The following is a 14,449-nucleotide window of genomic DNA, read 5'->3' as shown; positions in this document are numbered from 1 at the left end:
GGACATGATGAGCATATTGTAAATCTTGGCTGATCTTACAGGAGGAACAGCTAGGTTTTAATTTGAGAAATTTTAATTATTAACAAGGTCAATAGCTTTGCCTATGGTTATTAAAAATCTGAGTGTTGTGAATTTTGTATTTGATCCTTTTGTATCTTACTCTGCTTTAGTTGTAAGGACTTTTTAATGTTCACACTAAACATGCATATTGCAAATATTTTCTGGAAGCTCAGTATCCTCAATTTATATCTCATGAAGGTTCCCTTTGGGTTGTGGTTGATGAATTGTCCCCCAGGCTCGTCCATGCTGCCTCCTCCAGGTTAACCCACCCCAGCCACAGGTCCTGCCCAGGACGTGCCTCTCCCAGGAGCTGCCCACGGCTTCAGGCATGTGCTTCAGGACCCACAGGTCCGCTGTGAATCTGGTCCCCTAACAACCCAGGGGCCAGGCCCGCTGGAAGTTGCCTCTCCTTGGAGAGAGGAGGTCCCTCCCTGACCTCAGCCTCATCGCCCTCGCAGCCCTCGGCCGACACCATGGAAGTTCACAGACCACCCCCAGGAAGGGCCTGTCCTCACGTTGCCTTTCCCGCAGAACAGGCCAGGCCTGTTCAACTTCTTTTCCAATCACAGGCCAGGCCTCCAGCCCAGGTGAGGGCACCAAAGGCTGGGCCCACAGAGTGCGTCCCCAGGGCCCAGCTGCCACCAGGTGCCTCCAGGTGGAAACCGAAGGGTCAGCCAAGGAGAAGCTGTGGCTTCCTTCCAGGCATCCCTGCAGGGGTCAGACTCAGGCCAGGGAAACCAGCCCGTCCAGGACAAACATTGATGATCTGAGCAAGGACATCTCATGACAAGAGGACTGACCATAATGAAGGTGCTCACAGCGCAAACACCAACAAGGAAGGGAGGGCGTGAGCCTCCTGCGGGGACAACACAGGCACCCAGGGAGGGGTATAAAAGCTGGACAGTTCCAGCACCTCGCACACTCACTCACCTTCACCCCCTCACACACTCTTCTCCCAGCTCACCTCCAGCCCCACCGCCCCACCATGGCCGCATCCGCCCTGTCCGTCTGCTCCAGCAACCTGAGCTATGACAGCCGGGCCTGCCTGCCCGGCTCCAGTGACTCTTGCACCGACTCCTCCTGGCAGGTGGATGACTGTCCAGAGAGCTGCTGTGAGCCCTCCTGCTGTGTCCCCAGCTGCTGCCAGTCCTCCTGCTGTGTCCCCAGCTGCTGCCAGCCCTCCTGCTGTACCCCCAGCTGCTGCCAGTCCTCCTGCTGTGTCCCCAGCTGCTGCCAGCCTACCTGCTGTGTCCCCAGCTGCTGCCAGCCCTCCTGCTGTGTCCCCAGCTGCTGCCAGCCCTCCTGCTGTACCCCCAGCTGCTGCCAGCCCTCCTGCTGTGTCCCCAGCTGCTGCCAGCCCACCTGCTGTGTCCCCAGCTGCTGCCAGTCCACCTGCTGTGTCCCCAGCTGCTGCCAGCCCTCTTGTTGCACCTCCTGCCCCTGCCAGCAGGCCTGCTGTGTGCCTGTCTGCTGCAAGCCCACTTGCTGCACACCTGTCTGCTGCACACCTGTCTGCTGCAAGCCCGTGTGCTGCACACCTGTCTGCTGCACACCTGTCTGCTGCAAGCCCCTGTGCTGTGTGCCCATCTGCTCTGAGACCGGCCCCTGCACAACCTCCTCCTGCTGCCAGCCCACCTCCTGCACCTCATCCTGCTGCAGACCCTCCTCCTGCGTGTCCCTCATCTGCCGCCCCGTGTGCAGGCCTGCCTGCTGCGTGCCCACCTCCTCCTGCTGTGGCCCTGCCTCCTCCTGCCAGCCCAGCTGCTGCTGTCCATCCTCCTGCATGTCCCTGCTCTGCCGCCCCCTGTGCTCCCGCCCGGCCTGCTGCGTCCCCGCCTCAGCCCAGAAGTCCTGTTGCTGAGCAGCTCCATCTTCTGCCTCTGGAGCTGTTCTCCTTGCTCCTGAGCACAGTTCTCTCCCAGGAGCCCCCAGAGCCCCTCTGCTCGTGCCAGGCCCTCCCCCTCCCACCCTCTGCTGGTGCCAGGCCCTCCTCCTCCCCCCCTCTGCTGCTGCCAGGCCCTCCCCCTCCCCACCTCTGCTGCTGCCAGGCCCTCCCCTCTCCCATCCATGGACCCATAGTCATCGCCTAATGCAGATTTGAACATGCCCCCGATCTCTTTTTGAGAAGAGAGGACCCACAAAGCCCTCACTGGGTGCACTAGGGGCCCCAGGAGCCTCCTCTGCAGGACTGGTGCCTTGCTTTCCATGTGACAAAAGCCAATTGCTAAATCAATAAAACGTTTGTCCGGGAAATGTGTGCTTGCTGTCTCCTCCCCTGTGCCCCCTGGGCCACTCCAAATCTGGGCTCTGGGTGCTCGGTCTGCCAGACAATAAAGATGCTCTCCAATCCAAGTTCAGAGCAGCTGGACGACAAGATCTGAAAGGGAGCCATCTGCACGCTCATCTCCCTTCCAGACCCAGCGGCCCACCCTCCCCGCAGTGGGCAGCCCTCCAAGGCTGGGCCCAGGAGGCGGGCGTGGGTGCTGGAAGCTTGGACCTTGAGGGACATGGGCTCCTGCCCACATCCGGTCCCCTGCCCGTCCAGGTGAAGGGTGAGTTGGGAGCAGCAGAAACCCTGTTGGTCAAGAGCTGTGTGACAGTGTCCCCTGCAGGAGGACCACCACGGCCTGGGGCAGACACGGCCGGAATCTGTGCTGGAGGCTCCGTGGGTGGGAGGACTAAGGGCAATGCTGCCCAAGAGTCCCCACAATCTGGGTGGACCCTGGGGCCCAGGACAGGGTGGACGCGCAGGCCAGGGGAGAGCCCGGAGCAGGACAGACCTGACCAGGAGCCCCCCTGCTGCTAAACACCTAAGAAGGGAACGGATCACCTGGAGTGGGGCTTCCTCCCTGGCCAGCAGGCATGGGACAGAGGCTCAGCAGGAGGAGCCCACAGGGGAAGAAGGGGCTCAAACTCCCCACAGCTGAGTGAAGGGAAGCCAGTGGCAACCCGCTCTGGACGCCACCTGCTCCTCCCCTGGGCCTCTCCACCCCCTGCCGGTCACACTGCAGCCACCAGCATCATGGAGGAAGAATGGACATCGGAGACTGTGCAACGAAGGTTGGGTCTATCCTGTGGCCAGAACAAGTGCCCACGAACACAGTGGCTACAACAACGCAAATGTACTGTCTCACAGCTCTGGGGGCCAGAGCCTACCATGGGTCTCTCTGGGCTGAAGTCAAGGCGTGGGCAGGACTGGACCCTTCTGGAGGCTCCGGAAGAATCTGTCCCTTGTCCCCTTCGGCTCCTAGAGGTCCCTGCCACATCCCACATTTGCATGCTCTATGCCGGCAGCCTAGCGTCTTGCTTCCATCTTCCCGGGGCCTCCTGTTCTGTAGCCCAGGCCCCTCATCAGTCCCTGTAATGACATTGGGCCCCTGGATCACCCAGGATCATCTCCCATCACAAAACCCTTCATTGGCTCCCATGTTCAAGTCGCTTTGCCTGCAAGCATCATAGTCACAGGTTCTGGGATTAGGACGAGGACATCTCTGGGGATCACGGAAGTTGCCCATCGAGCCCTCTCTGCTGACTGGGAGAAGGAGCCATATTTTTCTTTTTGTTTTTAAAATATATTTTCATTGATTTCAGAGAGGAAGGGAGAGAGAGAGAGATCAAAGCATCAATGATGGGAGAGAATCATTGACCAGCTGCCTCCTAAGTGCCCCACACTGGGGATCGAGCCCGCAACCTGGGCATGTGCCCTTGACCGGAATTGAACCCGAGACCCTTCAGCCTGCAGGCCAACGCTCTATCCACCGAGCCAAACCGGCTAGGGCAGAGCCATATTTTTCAATGGAGCGTGCGGTTTGGCTTTAGCTGGAGGGGAGAGCAGGGGACCTGTTTACCTAAATGGGGTCAGGTCAGCAAGCTAGAGATTTGCCTTCAGTCCCACCCAGAGCTGGCTAAGAATTGGACTCATAAGTTCAAGGGACAATGTGGGACAAAGGAAGCCATGTGGCTGGGCACGAGGAGCACCCCTGTCACCCCAGAGGTGGCCTTTGAAGGGTCAGTCCCTGCCCTCTCTGCAGAAGGAACTTTCCAGAATCCTCGGGAACCACACCCAGAAGCAGTTTAGGGAAAGACAATGAAGGGGGGACGCAGCCACACTCGGTGAGCATCACACTCCGATGTTTATTAGGCCTTGGCTGCTGGAGGGTGCGGGGCCCGGGCACTGCGGCACCTGCCGGTGGGATGAACTGGGGCGAGTCCCTCAGCCTGGCTCGCTGGGATCCAGAGGCCGTGCTACAAAGTGGTCTGTGGGATCCAGGAGGTCGGAAGTGAACGTCTGGACCGACTCAGAGGAGTTCGTGCAACCGGCTGCTCCTGGCCCCATGAGGAGGGGCCCTGGGAGGCCACAGGCTCAGTGGCAGGACGGTGTGCAGCAGGGGACCTGTCTACAGATGCGGGTGTGGCAGGACGCTGGCTGCTTCCAGAGGACTGGCAGGAGGGGACATACACACATGGGCCTGTAGCTCACGGCACACAGAAGGCTGCCTGGAGGCCCAGGGACCTGCAGCTGGTCGCCTGGCAGGGGCTGGACACACAGCTGGCCAGGCTGCAGGAGGAGGGCTGCTGGGTAACATGGGGACAGGCAGCTGTAGGCCCATTGGCAGGAGGTGGCTGAGCTGCACACTGGCAGGCACAGCAGAGCCTCATGGGGGGCACAGCAGGAGCTCCTGCAGCGCAGGGGTGGGCCGCAGGCGGCAACTCAGCCCAGGGGTCTGGTGGGGCAGCTGGTGTGGCACATGGTGGCATGGGGCTGGAGTGGGGTCAGGGCAGAGGACAGGGCTGGTCTGCAGGCTCCTTCCCGGGGCGAGCGTTACACCAGGCCGCAGTGTCCCTGCAACCAGCCGCATGGCGCCTTCCTTGTGGCTGCCTCGGCGGGTTCTCCTCCTCTTCCTGCTTCGTGTGCCTCTTCCTGGCTGAAGTGACCCCGGGTGTTCAGGAAGCTCGTTCTTGGCTGCAGGTCGCCAAGACCCAGTGGCCCTACGATTTCTAGAACCAGAGCCCAGATTGGATAGTGAAGGGCCATCGTTGGGGACAGGGGACCCAGCAATGATTTTCAAGGTCCTCCCCAATTTTAAATACCCTGTCCTCTGTCCATGTAAGCACAGTCACACTCGCTGCACTGGGGGTCCCCCATTTACATGTGGAAACTCAATGATTCAGGAGGTCTTCCCAACGCTGCTGGTCTCCCCAGGGCGAGCGCAAGGACCACGTCACCGCAATGACATAGTAACGGACGTAGCTTGGTGCCAGGTCTGTGCTAAGTGTTTTACACGAACTGTCTCCTAATTGATTATGTATCCATCCCACACTCTTCCAGGATGGGTGACGCGTGCCCGCCTGGTCACCGCAGACAGAGAAGCAGGCCTGCGAAATGGCTGTTTCACTCTGGAGTCCATGATGCCAAGTAACGCTGGGGCTTTGGGGTTCTGGAATCTTCCATCTATCAGTTAGGGCTTTTTACATCAAATTTGGGGATTTTGCCCATATTTCTTCAAGACATTCATATGTCTCAATGTCATTCTCCTCTTGGGTTAAAAGTACCTCTACCTTAGTTTTTTTTTAATGTTCTCTTAGAGGCCCTTTTCTTAGTTCTTTTTCCTCTTCATCAGATTGGATACTTTCTACTGAGTGTCTCCGAGTTCACCAACTCTTTCTTCTTCATCAGCTCGGGTGGCATGACCTGAATCGCTCCACCTGCGCCTGTGCCCTAGCACCTCAGACTATGGGCTCCCCATCGCTCCCCGAGCGTGCCCATTCCTGCAGCAGTGCCCTCACATCCCCGGGTTCCTCTGCCTGGGACACTGCCCTTCACATCACCCACTGCAGCTCAGCATCGCCTCTTCATGGAGGCCCAGCAGCCTCACTCTCTCTGCTGCCCCTGTTTGTTTTCCTCCCAGGACAACATGTGCCACACCAGCTGCCACACAGGTGGCCAGGCTGGCTGCTGCCTGCCCAGCTCTTGCCAGTCCTCCATCTGCCTGCCCATGAGCTGCAGGCCCACCGTGTGCACGGCCCCTTCCTGCCAGTCCTCCATCTGCCTGCCCGTGAGCTGCAGGCCAGCTGTGTGTGTACCCGTGAGCTGCCAGGCACCCTGCTGGCCGGTGAGCTGCAAACCCATGGTGTGCATGGCTCCCTCCTGCCAGTCCTCCATCTGCCTGCCCGTGAGCTGCAAGCCTGTCGGGTGTGTGGCCTCCTCCTGCCAGTCCTCTGGGTGCATCCAGCCCTCCTGCCCCACCCTGGTCTGCAGACCCATCTCCTGTGGCACCCCTTCCTGCTGCTGACTCCGAGCCTCCTCCCCAGCTGCTCCCGGTGCAGACGGGCCACACCTGCACTGTCCCACAACCAGCCTCAGCGGGCCTCCAGGTTCTGCATGAGGCAGATGTAAAGCACGTTCCACAAGCCCTCTGAACTCCAGGAGGGGAAGGTGGCAGGCCATCTGGATCCCTCGTGGCCCTGGGCATCCCCTCAGGGAAGCCTGATACTTAGGGTCTCCCTCTGGCTCCAGCAGGAAACCTCACCCGGTGTGAGCAAATAAACCTCTTTCTCCACGCAGCTGTCCCTCTGTTTTTCCTTCACATTTTCAAGTTCTTTCTTTGAAGTCAGATACCTGCCTAAGCACAGCAGCACCTCCTCAAAGAGCTTTCTCCGGAAAGCCCAGCTAAAAGTGGGGGTGTCCTCAGTGGTGGGGATGTCCTCTGTGGGTGGAGGGGTGGGGGAAGGCTGCCATACCCAAGACATTGTCAAAAGGGCAGAGGAAAAACTTCTCTCCAGCACAGTGTGGGATGGAAAACACTCCTGGGACCTGGGTCATATAGAGTACCCTAAAGAATTGCTACAACAGGGGTGACAAGAACCAAGATGGCGGCATCGGTAAACGTCTGTACTTGCCACCTCCCACAACCACATCAAAATTACAACTAAAATACAGAACAACCATCATTCAGAACCACCTGGAAGCTGGCTGAATGGAAGTCCTACAACTAGAGAAGTAAAGAAGAAAGCACAATGAGACTAGTTGGAGGGGAGCCCGGGCTGAGCAGGCTGGTACAACACCCACGTGTGCCGGTTTTTCGATCGGGAGGGAGGTTGTCTTTGTGGAAGCTGCCAGAGAAGGGAAAGGGGTCCCAGCCCCACACCAGACTCCCATCCCAGGGTCCAGAGCTGGGAAGAAAAGTCCCCATAACTAAAGGCTGTAATATCCAGCAGGAATTGTGGCTGAGAGATATGGAGGCTGCTGGAGACCCAGCTGTTCCTATTAAAGGTCTGGCGCACAAACTTACTTGGACTCGATACCACTGAGCTCCAGTACCAGGTGGCTCTGGGGGACCCAGACACATACAGGGAGGAACTGGACTGTCTGGCATCCGGGCAGGAATCCAGGGGTGGCTTTCTTCCAGACAGGGGTGCTCACAAGGCTCATTGTTCCCACGCTGGGGTCTCCTCTGTCACAGGGCTGACTGGCAGCCATATCAGCGTGGCCCACACTGTTTGTTCTGCCCAATCAAATTTGAAGCCCCACCCAAGTGGTATGCAGCAGCTTTTCCAAATGAATGGCTGGTCCTGGCTCAGGCTTTGCTAAAATCTCTTAAACAAGCTGCAGCTGGTGGCAGCCCCAAACCTATCAATAAAAGGTCCAAGATCTGGCACTAGCACCAGCCTGCCTTGCTTCACAACTGGGCCTTGAATCCTGCATGGCAGCTCTCCCACTGTAGTCATAGCTAGTCCTCCCAGCCAATTGGCCTAGAGGTCAACTCCTCCCAGAGACGCCAACAGCAATCAAGGCTCAGCAACAAAACTGCACGGAGCCCACACAGGGGTGCATCTAGAGTGCCCAGCTGTGGTGACTGAGGAGGCTGAGCCACTGGGTCCTACAGGACACCTACTACACAAGGCCACTCTACCAATTTCAGGAGACATAGTAGCTCTACCCAATACATAGAAACAAACACAGGGAAGCAGCCAAAATGAGGAGACAAAGAAACCTCACAAATGAAAGAAATGGAAGCAAGCAAACTATTAGAGACAAAGTTCAAAACCATGGTTATAAGGTTACTCAAGGATCTTCATGAGACTTTCAAGGATCTTAGTGAGAATGTCAAAGACATGAAAGAGGACCAGTCAGAAATTAAGCACACACTAACTGAATCAAAGAACAATTTATAGGGATTCAACAGTAGAGTAGAGGATTCTAAGATTCAAATCAATGATTTGGAATATGAGGAAGCAAAGAATACCCAATCAGAAGAGAAAAAAAAAAGAATAAAAAAATATGAAGTATAAGAAGCATCTGGGACAACCTCAAGTGTACCAACAGCAGCATTATGGGGGTGCCAAAAGGAGAAGAGAGAGTGAGCAAGATATTAAAAACCTACTTGAACTATGTCTTTCTCACAGCCTCAGAATTCAGATCCTGAAGAAGGTGGGGGGAGCATGTCCCTGGGTGGAGAGAGCAGCTTATGCCCAGAAGGGTTCTAGGCAGCCAGTGAGCCATTAGACCGTGGAGTCTGTCTTCCTCAGCCCAGCCTGTGCAGGGCCCCGGGCACACGGGCTAAGGGAGACTCAGCTGGCTGTGGGTGCCCATCATGGGGATGTGGGGGGCCGTGTCCCACATCCTAGGGACTATGCCAGCACTAAATGGCCCCCTTCCCCCTAAGAACTCTTTGGGGCCTGTCCTACTGACCTTGGGCTCCAAAAGTACAGCAGACAAATGTTACCACCTGGAGTGTCTCCTCAGCTCTGACCGCCCTCAGTGGACACACACTACCCGCTCCCTCCACCTCCTGCTCTCAGACCTGCCTGAGCTCCGGCCACCAGCCCTGCAGGCCACACCCAGAGGCTGCTTCTCCCCTAAAATTCCAGGCACCTCCCAACCTGGAGGCCCCCCAGCTCCCTGAAGCCCTTCTTGGCTAGGAGTGCCATCAGCACCTTCCTGTGGCCTCCTGACCACAATGACCTCAGTGCTGGGCTCACCGGGTGATTCCACTGGGCACCCACCACCATGTCTGCGGGCCGACAGCACAGGAACGAGTCTGCCCAAGCCTTGGCCTCCGGCCCCAGAAGCCCCCTTCGTCCCGCCCACCGCTCGCTCACTCGGCTCGCAGGCTCACTCGAGTAGTATCATTAAGTACTCCCAGGGTGTGATTAACTAATTAAGCTCAGGAGGCTCTGGGAGCCACCAGGTGCCTGCCCTTGAGGTTTTTGCAGAACCAGCTGGGCCAGAGCCTCCGCTCTTGTCCAGGGATGATGCTGGCAGTCTGGGCTCCTCTCAGGCCCCCCACAGCCAGGCCCCCCCCACCCCCACCCCCCACCGCCAGGCTGCTGTGGTTGCCATGACAGGGGCACAGCGCCCGCCCTGCCTCACCTGAGCTCAATCCCTGATGGCTGTGATGCCGTTGCCCCATTTTTTTCCTTCTTTTTTTAAAATTAAATCTTTATTGTTCAGATTTAAAAAAAAAAAAAAAAGATCTTACCTATGGACACAGACAGTAGGGTGGTGAAGGCCTGGGGTGGGGCAGGAACTGGGTAAAGGGGAGCAATGGGAGGGGCCAGGGGGACATCTGTAATACTCTCAACAATAAAAATAAATAAATGAATAAATAAATAAATAGAATTGCTACAACAGGGAGGGCAGGAAACTCTCACACAAACCCTGCCATGTACAGAGTGGAGCCTGGCTGTCCCAGGGAGGAGCAGCAGGAAGCCTTGCTCTCCAAGTCCCAGGTGGACTTATCTATAATAGTAAAAGCGTAATATGCTAATTAGACCAGATGTTCTTTTGGACGACCTTCCAGATGAAGCCAGGGCTGCGAGGGAAGCCCGGGTCCCGGGTGCCAGAGAGAAGCTGGTGCCGACAGCCGGGGGAAGAAAGGCCTACTCTTGCATGAATTTCGTGCATCGGGCCTCTAGTCCTATATAATAAAAGCCTAATATGCGAATTGTCCCCTTGACCAAGAGTTCAACTGCTCGCTATGACATGTGCTGACCACTGGGAGCTGGGGGCATGGAACATGGCGGGCATCGGTGATGCAGCACTGGCAGCAGGTGACAATGGAGGCACTGCCGGCCCTGATGAGAGTGGGACCATGGCGGGATGGTGGAGTAGGTGAGCGGGTGGCGCCAGGCCAAGGCGGATGCGAGCAGGGCCCAATCGCCTCACAGTGGCGACAGTGACTCCCAGGCGCTGAGGGAGCCGGGAGAGGGGGTGCACGGGGGGTTGGGGGCCCAAGTGCTTCCTAGGGCCCAGAGATCAGCTGGGACCTGCCCTTCCACACCAGGTGCTCATGCTTCGATAGCTGGCCAGGCCTAGGGACCATACCCATGCACGAATTTCATGCACCAGGCCTCTAGTTTAGAAAATAAAACCCCACCCTGGCACTGGACACTCCAGCTCAGAGACTGCCCTCTACACATGGGCTTTCTTTATTGGACTGGCTTCATGGGGCACCCAAAACAGAAACAGGGACGTGACATCAGCAATAACAGCAAACAGTGGACATGTTGCCAAGACACAAGGCCCAGGTAATAAAGGCCACCCTGGGGGAGGAGCCTCCAGACCAGCCCCACCACCACCACCACCACCACCACCACCGTGTGCCACGCTAGCTGCTCCCAGGTCTAACCATCTGCCGTCCCTGTCCCTGCCTGCTGCTCTCTCATGGGCTGTGGGAGCTCCTGCTGCTTTCCCCTCCCTTGTCTGCTGTGCTGGCCCGCGGATGGGTCGGCTGCCTCCTGCCAGCCTGCCTGCAGCCCGGACTGCTGCCAGCCCGCCATGTGCGAGACCTCCTCTGGTGTCACCATGGCCTGCCTACCTGTCTTCTGCTGCACCCCTGTTTGCTGCTGATGCTGTGGCCGGCACACCAGCCTCTCCCTGGTCAGACAGCCGAGCTGTGCCCTGCAGGGGAACACCCTTTCCAGGCACCATCACTGGTCTCTGGTTAATGACCACGGTCTTTGCATGGCTCCTACTGGACGACTGACCCAGGAACCACCTGATGGCTGGTTAAGACACTGACTAATCTGGCATTCTCTCCTTGGAAATCGCCGTTAGCACCCTCCCCTGGGGCGAGAAGGGGCGGTGCATCCTCCAGAAAGAGGGTCTGGGATGAAGGGCTGGGCTGGCCCATCCTCCTGAGGATGGAGAGTGTAGCCAGAGCCTGGTGCCCACCTCTGTCCTTCCTGCAGGCGGCTGGCATGCCCTCTGCCCTGGGCCACACCTGTGAAAGAGCACCCAGGGGCAGGGCCGCCACCGGGAGACTGACACTGAGATAGCACAGGGTGTGGTGACAGCCCAGCCATGACCCTCTCCGCTCCCCAGCAGCTCACTTCTCCCACGGACCGGCTCTCGGCAGAGAAGTGGTGCATTCTCCAAACACCACCGATGGGCTCCTCGCCCAGCTCCCTGAGCAGCATGCTGGTATGCTGGCCTCTGCCATCAGCTGGCTGGGGACGCCATGGTTTCCGAAACGATAAAGAGCAGGACACCAGGCCCTCCTGTCTGACCACGTTTCCCACGCACCTCCGCACTGGCCCAGGGCAGACAGCCGTGAGCTGGGACGGCAGAGCCCAGCCCAGTCCAGTGGGGGGCGAGGTGGCGCTCAGTGACCACACAGGTCAGGGTGAACGTTCAGCTGAAGCAGAACAGAGGAGCCCGCCCTCCTGCATGGCCTGTCATCCTGGCCTTCTCTCAGCCTGTAGCCTAGCAGTGGTGTCTCGCACGCTGTTGGACTCACAGCCTTCTCCTTCTCCTTTCCCTCATGGAGGCTGGCGTCTGCCTCGCCAGGGGCTCAGTGCTGTGCCGTCAGGTGGAGCTGGGTGTGAATTGCAGCTCTGCCATCTACATAGCCACCTGGGGCACAATCTGCCTCTCTGTAACCTCAGTGTGCCCACCTGACACAGCTAAGAATGTGTCCGGAACAAGGACACGTTGCCGGTGCTTGACTCAGGAGATTGTCATGCTCGGTCAGACACCATTTATAGATCCTGGCACGCGTTTTCTAGAGGCATGCACACCTTCAATCTGAGCTTTTCAGAGTTAACATACATCATGCAAGAACCTCACGTGTGAGCCCACAGCCCCAAACACAAAACACATGAGAGCATGTACGCACACAGGCCAAGGGTCATAAGAACAACAGACGTTCCAAGGACTCCTTGAGGTGGGAATCTTGACCACAGAATTGTAAATCGGGTGCTTATGAATAAAAAATAGAATGGGAGCCCTAGCCGGCTTGGCTCAGTGGATAGAGCATCAGCCTGCGGACTGAAGGGTCCCAGGTTCGATTCCGGCCAAGGGCACATGCCTGGGTTGCAGGCTCAATCTCCAGTGGGGTGCGTGCAGGAGGCAGCCGATCAATGATTCTCATCATTGATGTTTCTATCTCTCTCTCCTTCTCCCTTCCTCTCTGAAACCAATAAAGAAATATTTAAAAAAAAAATAGAATGGGAAACATAAGAAAGGGACAAGATACCCTCTAGAACAGCGGTTCTCAACCTGTGGGTTACGATCCCTTTGGCGGTCAAACGACCCTTTCACAGGGGTCGCCTAAGACCATCCTGCATATCAGATATTTACATGACGATTCATAACAGTAGCAACATTACAGTTATGAAGTAGCAACGAAAATAATTCTATGGTTGGGTCACAACATGAGGAACTGTATTTAAAGGGCCAGAAGGTTGAGAACCACTGGTCTAGAAAGATATATTGGAGAGAATCCAATACAACTTCTCAAGGTAAAATATGTAAAGTCATTGAAATAAAGCCACTGCCTGGGTGAGATGGATGATTAGACAGGCTGCATGGAGTTTGCATGAATTAGAATGCTGACCTGGAAAAGTATACAAAAACAAGGTATTTTTAAAAAATTAAAAAGCGGCTAAGAGACTTGGAAGATAGAAAAGGTTCACTATTCAATTAATTGACATTCCAGAGGAACAGGCCAGGGAGACCCGGGAAAAGGCAGCATTCGAGAATGTAGATTGTTTCCAGGGAATGAGAAAAGCACTTACCTCTGAGTCACAAAGCACAACATACATGAGAATAAAGAGAAATGCCGAGGTCCATGCAGTGGAAACCAGAACATTCACGGGAGAGGACGTGTTGAGAGGAACCAGAGAAAGGAACCAGAATTACCATAGGACCCAGAAATTCCTCCCCTAAGTTAATACACACAAGAACTGAAAAAGGGGACTCAACTCTTCCTGCAACCTTACTCTCAGTAGCCAAGAAGTGCACACAACCCAGGTGTCCATCACGGAGGAATGGATAAACACGACGGGGATGTCCACACGGTGGAATATAATTCAACCATGAAAATACAAGAACGTCTGATTCATGCTGCAATACACAGGGACCTTGAGGACATCATGCTAAGGCCACACTCCAGGGGCCTTACCCCAACTTGGCTCAGAATCTCTTAGGGTGCCAGGGCCCCCACTTCTGAGACCCCTTTCATCTCCAAGTCCCTGGCCCCCAAGGCGTGCCAGCTCATTGGTTTATAAGAACCAGATGTGCAACCGTCAGGACGTCTGCAAGCCAGTTGTTAAACCACTATTGGCTTGAAGTCAGCCGTGGCGGGAATATTCATGCCACCGTCACTGGCCACCCTGCCAATCCGGGCTTTTCACTTCAGAGGGGCCAGTCCACTCGTCATCCCTCATGTCTCCCACTGCCTGTGGGCATCAGGCTCCCTCTGACTTTGGGTACCGCCAAGCAGCCCCCCTTACTCTCAGCCCCGTCCTAGCCGTGGGCCGCAGCGTTCTCAACACAGAAGGCTGTAGAATGTCTTTGTTCTTTTTATTTTATTTTATTTTTCGATTACAGTTGACAAAATGTCTCTGTTCCCGACTTTAAAAACCACTTGCCTCCTGAAAGGAAACCTCCCAGCCTCCTAGACACCCCCCTGGGCGGTGGCTTCCCCTCACCGTCATATTGTCCACATTCCTCCCTGCAGGTAAATTAATGCTCATTTCCTCAAATTCCATCGAAGAGGCTCCTTTCTCAGAGCTAGCCCCTGCTCTCCGGGCACCCGCGGTCCATTTCCACATACACCTCACACCACAGTTCTAATCCAACTTCATCCCGCCCCCACCCCTCCCACAGAATCCAGATTTCTTGTACTTTCCCTGTCTCTCTGTTCTCTGGGGAGCGGAGTTTATAGTTAACGACACAGGCCGCTGGGTTCCGATCCAGGCTCTTCTGCTTGCTAGTGTGGCTTTCGTGCAAGTTCTTAGCTGTGCCTCAGTTTCCCCATCTGTAAAGTGGAAATAACAACAGCTCCTACCTCACAAGGCTGTTGTGAGGGTTGTGGAGTTAATATTTATTAAGTTGCTCAGAATAGATGCTGGCATAGCCAGAGCTATTATTGAAGTGTTTGCT

At 56.1% G+C, this 14,449-nt stretch overlaps 3 protein-coding genes across 3 annotated transcripts in view; 2 read left to right on the top strand and 1 right to left on the bottom strand.

Annotated features, from left to right (window-relative positions):
• TSPEAR (thrombospondin type laminin G domain and EAR repeats) overlaps positions 1 to 14,449 on the bottom strand; it is a 131,660-nt gene that overhangs the window by 102,519 nt on the left and 14,692 nt on the right. The window lies entirely within an intron of this gene.
• LOC139002317 (keratin-associated protein 10-7-like) lies at positions 1,046 to 1,921 on the top strand. The gene has a single exon (XM_070403668.1). It carries the CDS (start codon positions 1,046 to 1,048, stop codon positions 1,919 to 1,921), a length of 876 nt encoding a protein of 291 aa, XP_070259769.1.
• Positions 5,976 to 6,353, top strand: LOC139002316 (keratin-associated protein 12-1-like). Its single transcript, XM_070403667.1, has 2 exons — positions 5,976 to 6,158; positions 6,216 to 6,353. Exons 1-2 carry the CDS (start codon positions 5,976 to 5,978, stop codon positions 6,351 to 6,353), a joined length of 321 nt encoding a protein of 106 aa, XP_070259768.1.

This window comes from Myotis yumanensis, unplaced genomic scaffold (assembly GCF_028538775.1).
Source record: "Myotis yumanensis isolate MYYU_CA2020_CCGP unplaced genomic scaffold, mMyoYum1.0.hap1 SCAF_2, whole genome shotgun sequence".
Lineage (NCBI taxonomy): Eukaryota > Metazoa > Chordata > Mammalia > Chiroptera > Vespertilionidae > Myotis > Myotis yumanensis.
The sequence above is the reverse complement of the archived record's forward strand: the minus strand, read 5'-3'. Positions and strand labels throughout refer to the sequence as shown.

What these genes read in the sequence shown, in the direction of transcription:
- LOC139002317 (XM_070403668.1), top strand. Translation starts at nt 1,046, where the DNA reads ATGGCCGCATCCGCCCTGTCCGTCTGCTCCAGCAACCTGAGCTATGAC.
- LOC139002316 (XM_070403667.1), top strand. Translation starts at nt 5,976, where the DNA reads ATGTGCCACACCAGCTGCCACACAGGTGGCCAGGCTGGCTGCTGCCTG. An exon ending in GTGTACCCGTGAGCTGCCAG is followed by an intron (nt 6,159 to 6,215) that starts GCACCCTGCTGG and finishes CCCTCCTGCCAG; the next exon opens with TCCTCCATCTGCCTGCCCGT.